Source organism: Capsicum annuum, chromosome 8 (genome assembly GCF_002878395.1).
Source record: "Capsicum annuum cultivar UCD-10X-F1 chromosome 8, UCD10Xv1.1, whole genome shotgun sequence".
Classification (NCBI taxonomy): domain Eukaryota; kingdom Viridiplantae; phylum Streptophyta; class Magnoliopsida; order Solanales; family Solanaceae; genus Capsicum; species Capsicum annuum.
Genome location: NC_061118.1, coordinates 168958109 through 168970435, shown reverse-complemented (window position 1 = coordinate 168970435; position 12327 = coordinate 168958109). Strand labels below are relative to the sequence as shown.

Genomic DNA, 12327 nt, shown 5'->3' with positions numbered 1-12327 from the left:
TAATTAATTTAACTATGATTTACATATTTAAAATATTTAATTTAAATTAATTGTGGGGGGAGGTGCTAGGGTGGGGGCTGGGGGAGGGGCTAAGTGGGGTGGGGGCTGGGGGAGGTGGTTGCGTAGGGCTAGGTGGGGTGGGGTGGGGGGCTGGAGGAAGGAGGTTGGGTGAGGTGGGGGGCTAGGGAAGGGGTTGCGTTGGGTTGGGTGGGATGGGGACGGGTTGGATGGCGTGGGGGGCTGGGGAGGGGGGAGGGGTTGGGTGGGGGTGGGGGGGGTGGGGACGGGCTGGGGTGGGGTGGGGAGAGAATTAAAAAAAAAATTAAAATATTTTTAAAATGTTTTTTTTTATTTTTAAAAATATTTTTAAATTATTTTAAAAATATTTTTAAATTAAAAAAGATGGAGGGAAAAAAAGGATCCTTTTTTTATTTATTTTTAAATTTTAAAAATATTTTAAATTTTTTAAAAAAATTTAAAAATATTTTAAGTTATTTTTAAATTTTTAAAAATATTTTAAAATTAAAAAAGATGGAGGGAAAAAAGGACCCTTTTTATTTTTTTTTTTAAATTTTAACATTACTTTATTTATTTTTTAATTATTTTAATATAAAATTGGCCAAAAATTGACCCTCACTCGCACCCCTAGGCGTGTGGTTACACTCTCTTTGTTCTAGTCACCATGACCTTGCCACATAGGCAAGGTCAACGGTCAAAGGGTGCGAAATGTTGCTTTTTGATGGGTTCAAGGGTACAGATGACAAACATGTAAGTGGAAGTGTTCAACTTACAAAACTGACATAGTACAGGGGTCCAATAGAGCATTTTGCCTATTTTAATCATGATTTAACTTTGTAACACATTCAGCCATATGTCTTCATTCAATTGACAATGTCTTATGAGATTATAAATGAATTTCGCACTTTGAGTGACAAATGATACTAATTATGAAAATAATATCTTGTTGTATATTGAATTTTACAACTGAAATTCATTAGACTATAAACAATCACTAATTTTAGTTTTCTTTTTGAACCTTGTCGAGTAAGAAGTTTATGTGTTCACGTTTGGGGGTTTATCATATCATTCTGTTAAATATAGTTTTTATATATTTTTTAGAAGCATTCATATGGTGTTGTTCATGGCTTTACCGAATCATAACACTCAGTTGACATTTTAGTTTCAAGGTTCAGATACAACACTCGGTTGACATATCATATGTTAGATTGGATTTGTTTTTCTAAATTTTCAACTTTTATCATTAACTAAAGTTATAAACTGAACCAAACCGAACTAAACTGACAAGAACCAAAATTTTTTTGTTTGGTTAACCGACTAAGTTGATTTGGTTATGATTTCGATCAATAACCGATCCAAACCGACCCATGAACACCCCTATTTTTGGTTATGAATAATGCCGCGATTATTAACACACGCCCTAATTATGTTATGACGATCCACTCTATTCTCTCGCAATTTTTACTCTAATTAGAAAAGAAAAAAAAAAAATCAAAGACACCTTCTAAAAATAAGTTCAAGCTAACATTCAAAGTTTCGACTTTTGAAGGCCAGTAAGAAAGAGATTAGGCTTAACGCATAAACTAATAAAACTTAGTTTTTGTCGTGATTAAAAGGAACAAATCATGAAAGTACCAACAAAAGAAAAAAGAAAGTCAACATTTAGGACCTTTAAATAAAAAAGTTCTAGGCCAATCAACATGAGAAAAAGTACTACCAATATACTTTCATGCAATTAAATTATTTTTAAGCCAGGTGTTAAATGACAGCACATATATGCACAAAATATAGAGGACCAAGATCAATAAACAAACCAATTTGCTCTGTCAACCACTAACTTTTTCTCTTCTTCTTCTCTTCTTTAATGTCGAATCTTGTTATAAAACAAATTAATCCAAGTACATAACAACATTTGGGAAAATTGATTTGTGTCACTTACAATTTAGTGTAGCTCAATGTACTAAAACTTCTGTTATGTGCCAAATTTAGCAACGGCTGAACTACTTATAAGTTCTGTAATTTTATATTTTTACACATAAAAAATCTGAAGAGATATTTTTCTCTATTTATTTTATAAGTGATCACTAGTGATACTCTAGAACAATACAAAAAAAAAAATTAAAATAAATGAAGAACAGGAATCAAGATTAGAAGATTCGAGTTGACAGTATGGAAGAACATAATTAATTTGATGAATAAAATAAAGCTCCACTATTGAAAGTTGTTACGTTAGGCACCACTCCATACTTGTTGTACCCAATTAATACCTTTAATTTGGACTTGTTTGAGTGACACTAACTCAAAAAACACTAACTTTTTTTGTCCCAAGGGGATTGAACCTAATCATGTTAACATTAATTTAAGCAGAAAAACCATAATCTTTTCTATCATTTGTCATTATTCATTAGTAAGCATAATGCGAAATGAGATAGTCTCAACAGCATCAATGTTCTAATATTTAATTATCATTCACCTAAATGACATATATCCTCTAGTTAAAGGACTTTGGACCCTCTAGCCCACCATTGTAATAGTGTCAATCACTACAACAAAGAAAAAAGAGACTCGTCCATTAACATTGATTTTAAGTTTTTTTGTGTAGTTTTTAATTCTCATACAACTAGAAAGGTTGGTTTAGGTCTTCATTATTTTTGGAAGAAATTTTTGGTCGAAGGGCACAACATATATCCGATTTTGAGATCATCATTTGAGTTGTATTGGAATTTTCTTGGGTCGAGATTGAAATTTCAAAAAATTGTGTATGAAATCTAACGAACTCCAGATCGGACATTGTTTGCCTGAAACTCAGTAGCCTTAGTAACACGTCAAACTGACATGTTTTTATTGAAGTTGTGATCTTGATATGACCTAATTTTATTTATAATTTACATAAAAAGTGAATTTTTTTATTTTTTTTTTGTGTGTGTGTAATTTTTACTTATCTTGATTTCTTAGTGGAGAAGGTAAGGTTGCTATCGTAGACTAAAGTCAACTATATGAAGATGTACATCAACGCAAAATAGATAGAGACACAGAGTAAATAACACATATCCTCAATTAGACTCTTGCACATAGTTTTGACTAATAAAAGCTCAACTGTGGATATGAGATAACAAAAGTCATAGTAGCACATAAAATGTGAGATAAAGTGAAACATCATATAGTGGACTGAGAATTTTAATTTTTTTTAATATATCCACTAATGACATATCGTGGGTACACTTTAGACTACTTTAAATTACACTGCACCGTACACCTGTTTTGTTACTACAGTTTACAGCATGATGATAAAATAAAAAGTCCAACTGTACTTTCAACATTTCATGGCTAGTACTGCACTACTTTGTTCATTTTGACTAAAAAATAGTGTTGCTGTTGCTGACGCAGAATGCAATTCATTAACATTTCAGTGGCTGTCATAGAATTTTCAGAGCACACCATAAAATATTATAAAATCAACTATTAAGCGTTGATATTATGTTTTGTAGGATAGCGATTATAACATATCCGATATGGTCTCATAAATATGATTTGAGTAAAATATGACATTAATTAAGATACATAGCACTAACAAGATATTGGTTTAAAACGAATGAAGGATTTATAGTACTTAACTGGTAATTGGATAAATGTAATTTCATTATATATTTCTTAAATACATAGTTTGCATTAGAAAAATAATGAGTTTGGTTACTTTATAAACCTTTCATGGCGTTCATAGATATGCCTCAGCTATCAATACTAGAATTCGAAGTAAGACGTAGTGGTGATGGCTTCGGGAAATATCAAGGTAACATTTAGATCATTTTTTTTATAGTCATGGTGTTCGAGTCACTCTGCACGTACCTCGATTAATTTCACAGAATAACTATGACCCCATCAGCAATGGCGGAGTTAGGATTGACACCAAGGCTGTTTACAAGTGAACATACAAACTAACCGAAGGTGGTTCGACATCTACTATATATACATAAAAAATAATTTTAACCATATATATATAGTATAATTTTTTGTCGAAGGTGGTTTGGATGAACCCCCACCTAATATGTAGCCACTGCCCATCAGCTATAGGTATCAGGTAACTCTGTGCATCAAAGCTAGAACAGATAAGAAGAAATGACCTAATATTTGTTTCCGCCAGGAATTGAACCTGAGACGGAAATTGAGCTCAAAACCTTATGGTGCATATCCAATTTCGTTGAACTACTAGGTCACACTCTTCGATGCAAGAAAATATTTAAATATAGTAAGTCAGTAAGATAAGACAATCGCTTTATCTTAATCTAGCCTTCTTTCCGTTTATTTGAAAGTGATAGTCATAAAACAAATTGCATAACAATATATCTAGTGTGGTAGTATAAAGTGGGATTTGTACGAAGGTTTGGAGGATAAAGTATACGCAGATCTTACGTTTAACTTAGAGATTGAAAGATTATTTTCGACAGACTCTCATCTCAAGAAAAAACAAATTCAAAGCAATCTCAAAAAAAAAGAAGCAATGTATATACATGAAACAATATATAATAACAAAATTACTAAATTGTAACGAAGCGGAAACTATAATAAATTATATACTATCAATCAGGGTACAAGAAATATCATATAGTAATAAAAATCGAAGGAGAACAAACTACAAAAGCAATATTATGACTATTAATACGAACATATAACAAGACAACACAATATTATCTGCTAACATTCTACTTTAATACGTATTTTCACACGCTCCTATTTAAAATCATGCTAATCTTTTTAAGTCATATGGAAAATTCTAACTACAGTCTTTATATAATATCTAATTGTGCATATTTAACCTTCAATTATTCAAAACTGTACATTATTTATACTGGTGAATTTTTACTAACTTTCAGAATTATAATTGTTCCATCACTTTATAATTGAGGATATGACACTTTTTAAAATAGTGAATTCATTTATGTCAACTGGATTTCATCTTATCCAATCTTACTACCACTAAGCAGCTGATTACACGATTAAAATGCTTTAACAAGATTAGGACTTCAGAATTAATTAAGGCCTAAAAGTAGCTAGGACGTTGACAATTAAACACCTACCACCTTCCAAAACTAAATTATTAAAATAACACTTCATACAACTATAAGAAAATATAAACTATGGTATCGCCCATTTATCGTTTTTCCCTTTTTCTTCTCACAATTTATAATTAGAGAAGCAGTGTTTGTTAGAGTGAAATACTTAATAGAAGTACGTGCATCTACACAGAAAACTTGTAAGATATAGTTTTAAGCTAGGCTAAATTAAGGGTTATGATTGTCAGCTGGGCCAATTTATACTACCATTAATATTTTTTCTACACTGTCGGTTAATCATTAGTTTGAAAGACAAGAAGAAAAGATTAAAATAAAATAAATAGTAGTGGGAGAAGGCTCTAGAAAACCAACGATAATGGCACAAGGAAGACAATATTTTTGAATTATCAGATTTTTCGAATGGTTTACTTGAGTCGAGGATCTTTTACACTCTGTTTGGATGGTGGTTTGCCATGATTTAATAATGAACGGTAAGTATGGTATGTTATGGTACTATATAGTATAGTACAATACAATGTTTGAACAGATTGTATCGTTCACTGCTGTTTAATAATAATTTTTTTGTTTGATTTGATGGTATGATAATGTATCGTAATGAGTAAGTTTACTAAATATTCCTAATTATTATAAAGTTTAAATTTTAGAAAATAAGTTTGCTGTTAAGACAATTTGATAATTGCATTTGCAGGTCTTATCTAAAAACAAAACCATCTCTATCTATATTACGCAAAGCATTCAAAAATGAGTAAGATGATGCAAATACTTATAATGAACTTCACAACATTTAGAACCAATTATCCATAGTTGAATTAATCACAATGTTCACAGAGGGAAACAGACATATGTAATGGGAGGATCTCAACACATAAAAACGTTCAACTTAACTTGGTAAATGTGGGTATCACAGCAACAATTGAAGAAGAAGAAGAAGAAGGCAGAAAAACGAAGAACCTAGATCAAGAGAACAACGTAGAGGAGAGATTAAGCAGAAAAACATAAAAATGAAAATATATTAGGATACCACCAAATCAGTGGCTCTGAAAATTGAAGGATTTCATGGTTATCAAACCATGCATGAAAACATACTATACCATACCATTTAGAAAACAATCAAAACAAATATGGTTCCCTTGGTAACCATATCATACCATACAATGGGAAACCACCATCCAAACAGGTACTTAGAAATATTCGTTCAATTTTAACAAGATAGAAATGTTGAAGTCCCACATCGGTGGGTTAAAGAGTCCTTGATCTCTTTATATGGTCTTGGGCAAGGTTCATTTCTTTATCATGGTATTAGAGGCAGGCCAACCCAGTTCATTGTTTCCGATGTTGGGCCCCCATCTTATATTGTCCACGCTCCAGATGTCCAGCCCTGGGCGTGCGGGAGTGTTAGAGTCCCACATCGATGGGTTAAAGGGTCCTTGATCTCCTTATATGGTCTTGAGCAATCCTCCTCTCATGAGCTAGCTTTTGAGGTTGAGTTAGACCTACCCAGTTCATTGTTTTCGATGTTGGACCCCCCGTCTTATATTGTCCACGCTCCAGATATCCAGCCCTGGGCGTGCGGGGGTGTTAGAGTCCCACATCGATGGGTTTAAGGGTTCTTGATTTCCTTATATGGTCTTGGGCAATTCTCCCCTCATGAGCTAGCTTTTGAGGTTGAGTTAGACCCAAAATCCATTTCTTTATCAAGAAATAAAACTACGTATGCACTATTTCTTTTCAGACTCCACTTATGAAGTTAAACTGAATATATCGTTTTTACGATTTTCGTGATTTCATTAATAATTGTTATTTACTTTTTCCTTTATAATTGGCATTCTCTTTGTTTTAATATTTGTCCATGATGGCTTTCAAAAGTCTATTTACAATTTAGTCAAATGCTTTTTAAATGCATATAAATTTAAAAATTTCTGAACACTTTATTACATGATAAACTCTTTCAGTGGTTTATTATGCTTATTATTGTTTCAAAAGACAATACATGTATTATTGTGCCACAACAAACAATCAAAAGATTTCTTATGTTTTGTTTGTTGTTAATTTATTGCTGATATTTCTTGTAAAAAATCATATAATTAAAATTCTATGTTTATTGGATTAAGAAATCGAATCTGTCCGGAAAAGGGGGATTTATTCATTAATTGACAGACTTAGGCTGGATTTGTTTTTTCTTTAGATTCAGACGGCTGATTCTGAATCTGAATGCACATCTGAATGATTAAGATGTTATCTCCAGATCTGAAAACTGAATGATTAAAATTGTTTATTTTTTCAACATCTAAATATGTAAAAAAAAAAAAAAAAAATTTGTAAATACAATAAAATAAAAATACAATTCAAATAAAAAACTAATTATATATCAGAAAAGTATATTATTTAATACAACAATATTATTATTTGATTGAAAAAAAATATTTATTTTTTAGTGATAGTGGAGATGGTTTATAATGGTGATTGCGGTGATAATGATTGATGTTGGTGATTAGTAATATTGGTAGTAATAGTTGTGATGTTGGTATTGTAATGACTGTTATGATGGTGACGGTTGATAATGGTGGTGGTGGTTGTGATGTGACGTTGCTTGATGTTAGTAGTTGGAGATATTGATTGTGATAGCTGAAAAATGAATGCATGATGATTGACGATGTGTTGGTGCTAGTCGGAGATGTTGTTAGTTGTGATGGTGGATATGGTTGTTAGTAGAGACAAATTGGAGCGATGGTAGTGGTTGAAGTGATGTTAGAGTTGGTGTTACTAGTGACAATGGTGGTGGCGACCGAAGCAGGGGCGGACCTACATATAATTTCGGGGTGCTCCGGCACCGAGTAAACTCGATGCGGAATAGATATAATTACATCAAAAATATACGAAAATAAGTATAAAACATATAAATGCACCCACTGAAATAAAAGTTGGTTGGGTGCACTGATATTTAAGTTGATCTTAAGCTTTTCCACTAAAGGGACATCCCGTGTTCGAACCTCGTTGAGGTGATTTTTTATTTTTTTCAGCTTTTTAATTTTTTAAGTACCCACAATCTTTAAATCTTGGGTCCACCACTACTGAAGAATGTGTGGAGGTTGTGATGTATTAGTGATAGTTAGCGGTGGTGCTAATTGTGATAGATGAGTTGGTAAATAGTGGAGATTGACCGGTAGTGGCTGATGATGGTGGTGTTGTTGACTGCGGTGGTGGCGGTGAATATAATTAAAATAATAGAAGTAGTAGGTGTGGTAGCGGTTGACAATAGTGGTTGGTAGCGATATTTATTGTTGATGGTGGTTGTGATGGTGGAGGTGGTTGGTGGTGGTTGACAATGATGGTGGTGGCAGAGGTGGTTCGTGGTGGTGATTGATGATTATGAATAAAGTGGCGGCGAATATTATCCAACACCAGAATACCTCTTCAGATCTCTTCAGACCTATCAAGACTTGATTCTAGATCTGCATGATTAACACCTATTCAGACCTATTAAGAGCTAAAATCTTAATAAAAAACAAATACACTTAATGGTTTGAAGTCTGAACCGTTCAGATTCAAACCTCCATTAAGCGCAAATAAATGATTTATAACCAATCTTTGAATCTGATAAGTTCAAAAAAGTTGTAGTTAACTATATTAAACAATATGAAAGGCAATTAAAAAAAAATCTACAACAAAAAAATTAATAAACAGGCTAATCAACTTGTCATTAGTACCAACTAGGCATAATTCAAATGGTTAATGCCAGCATTCTCTTTTAAGTTTCCTTCAATTTCAAATTATTTATTTCTTTCCACTGGTGTATTATATGGATCGGAGTTATTAATTAACCATTCATATTAATATAATCTACAAGAAGAAGAAAATGTCCATGGGCGATCATTTTATCAACAACTACTTTCTCCGTTAAAAATAGTTGTAATAATTTTTTTTCGTTGTGAGTCAAATAATATGAACTTTAATCAACATTTTAAGATATACATTATTTAATTATATTGATATGAGAGAAATAATAATTTATCATACTTTCTATATAGTTTTATCTAGATAGTATTTTGTCTTGAATTGAGGGGCTACCGAAAACAGTCTCACCACCTCAATTCTGAAGTAGTGGTACGGACTGCATACGTTCTATTTTCTCAGACCCCATTGAGTGGGAGGAATTTACTGAGTATATTAATGTAAATTTTAAGTTTAAACTATAGATTAAAATTATTCTAACCTAATTCAATTTAACTTTAAAAAATTAGTCAAATTAATTTTTAACAACTGAAATGTGAAAATTATTTTAAAACGAAGTACAGTAGTAAACTGTGCCAGATACACATATGCTTGTGTTTATTGTTTTTAGTTTCAAGTTTCAACATCAATTGCTACTAGTGAACTGTTCAGTTGACCAAGTGTTAGGAAAATTTAAAATAATGTTTGCAGAAATAGTATTACTCCTGCAAAGCGCTGACTTGTTTGATAGTATGTGATTTGATATAATAATCTTAGATTACCACTTAAAATATTGTTTTAGGCTAAGTTTTGTTGTCAAGTTGGCATGTTCCTCCCATTGGCTTATTATTCCAAGATAGCACATACCACATGCTTTTCGTGAAAAAAAAACAAACATAACATCTTGGAAAAAGATCATTTCAATAGTTTTATCCAAAAAAATAATTCCCCCATTTGAAATTTCAAATTATGTGGTGCACTTTATTTTTAATCTGTATAAAAAGATTGTTATTTTCTTATAGTTAAAAATAATTTAATTTTAAATTTATTTTTTTATTTTTAATAAGATAATTTATAATCATACAAATGATCAAGAAATATTACAGACTACAAATACCACAATTTCAAAAGACTTTCTTTAATTTTTAAATTTTGTATCAAAAAGAATAATGACACATAAATTAAGATGAAAAAAATAAATTTTATATATTGATCTATATTTTTTTTCCAACATGATTATTATAATTTCAACATAATATAGTAGGCTAACCTATAATAATCTTTTAAGGTAACATTGCGTCGAGGGTTTGTCAAGACAATCTCTCTAACCACTTTAGTTTTAAAAGTCGTAAGGTAAGGTTTGGATATACTGTCATGTTGTTGTTGTATATTTTTAAGTGATATGATAATATACAAATTTTATTACGTTGTCGGCATATAAAACTTAAATTCTTTATTAAATAAAGTCAAAAGTAAAAGGTCTTCGAAACAAATTTATATATAAAGAGACTGACAAGAGAAATAGAACTCTTATTGGCACATGAATTTCACTTTCTATTTTAGACACAAAGATCATCTGAGTAGAAGCAGAAAACTGATCAGCCATGGAGTTTAGACCCACTCTTACAATTCTACTTCATGCACTTCTTCTTTTTCAGGTATAAAATTTAAATTCGATAAGTTCAACTTTTACGTTTTCATTACCAAAACTATTTGTTGAAAAATTTAGTGTCTTTTTGCATATAGACCTAAGTTTTTTTGAAATAATACTGAATTCAATTGAACCAGTTGAAAACTAAAGTACATCCACCTATGCATATGTTCCATCTTTTATTTCATTGGAAATAACGATGGTGGTTCTTGGTATGTGAAGATGTGTGATGTCCTCTCTCTTTTTTTCCCTTTGAGATAAAACAAATATATGTGTTCTAGAAATAGTTGTTCATACACTGATAAGCGATATGAACAATGTAATCATAGAAAAGTCCTACTATCTTTTTTTTCATTTTACAATGAGATTAAGAGTATTGTGTTTATTTTTCTTTCTGTTTGCAGTTTTTGGGTGAAAGCAAAGCCAGACACATTGCAAAGCCTTCACCAAAAGAGCCTCTAAATCCTCAACTCAATATATTTTTCACTCCAAATGATTTAAAGATTGGAAAAACTATGCCTTTTTTTTTTGCTATCAAAGACCCTAAAAGTTCTCCTCATTTACTTCCTAGAGATGAAGCAAGTTCAATCCCATTTCATTCATCACATCTTCCTTATCTCCTTGAATTTTTCTCATTTGCTAAAGATTCACCTCAAGCAAAAGCTATGGAAGATACATTTTTCCATTGTGAAATCTCAGCAATGAATGGTGAATCCAAATACTGTGCTACTTCTTTAGAATCAATGCTCGATTGGGCTGGAGAAATCTTGGGAGTTAGTACAAAACTCGATGTTTACACAACAAATTTCTTGAAAAAGTCTCCTGTTACTCTACAAAATTACACAATCATGCAAAAACCAAAGGAGATTTTAGTGCCCAAGTTAGTTGCTTGTCACACTTTGCCTTATCCTTATGCTGTGTTCTATTGCCATATGCAAAAAGGAGAAAATAAGTTATTCAAGATTTCACTTTTGGGTGAAAATGGAGATAGAATTGAAGCAGCTGCAATATGTCATATGGATACAAAAGAGTGGAATCATGATCATGTTGCTTTTACAGTGTTGAAAGTTGTGCCTGGAAGTTCACCTGTTTGTCACTTTTTTCCAGTTGATAATCTCGTTTGGGTTCCATCATTATCCATGTAAATTTCTACTATTAGCTAGTATTATGTAATGTGAGTTGCTCGGATTTTTCAAAAATCTCGTCTCCTACTTTGTTGTTATTGTATTTTTAGAGTATCTGATATAAGTGCGACAATATATATGAAGAGGTCAAGCAACATAAGTATTTTGTGGTACTCTATGCATTTGCATCTGTTCTATTGCTTAAATGACTAACCTATATGAGTTTGTATAATTCATGATTTAAATTTTATGAATTTATATAATACTTAATACTATTAATTTATAGTGATAATTGAATTTACAATTAAATATTTATAAAAATTTCATATATATATATATACACAAGATATGAGCAAAAGCTACTGATTTTCCAATGACACGTACCCAAAGCTCTGGAACCACCCCGGATAGTATGAAAATATAATTTTGAAGTGCTAAAAATGATTTTAGAAGTATTACATGTTTAGATTGAAGAATTAGAAGGATAAAATAAACATTGAAATGTTTGTAAATGCTTTTTTCAGTCGCAATGACTTTAACACTCTTTAAATTATGTGAATATATATATATATATATATAAAGTACTACTTATTTAGCTAAATCCTTTCATGCTTGGGTGAGTTTAAGAATTACATGGTATGATTAATGTTTTAAAAAATTACAATTCATAGTTAATAATTTTTAATAATTACATGATATGGTTGAATTCATATATATCAAAGGCAAGTAAAAGTTTCTCTCTCATGATTAA

The 12327-nt window shown here is 31.2% G+C and overlaps 1 protein-coding gene across 1 annotated transcript; it reads left to right on the top strand.

Annotated features, from left to right (window-relative positions):
- The first annotated feature begins 10300 nt into the window (after positions 1–10300).
- Positions 10301–11749, top strand: LOC107879994 (BURP domain protein USPL1). Its single transcript, XM_016726918.2, has 2 exons — positions 10301–10459; positions 10857–11749. Exons 1-2 carry the CDS (start codon positions 10406–10408, stop codon positions 11595–11597), a joined length of 795 nt encoding a protein of 264 aa, XP_016582404.1. The 5' UTR covers positions 10301–10405; the 3' UTR covers positions 11598–11749.
- Positions 11750–12327: the final 578 nt, after the last annotated feature.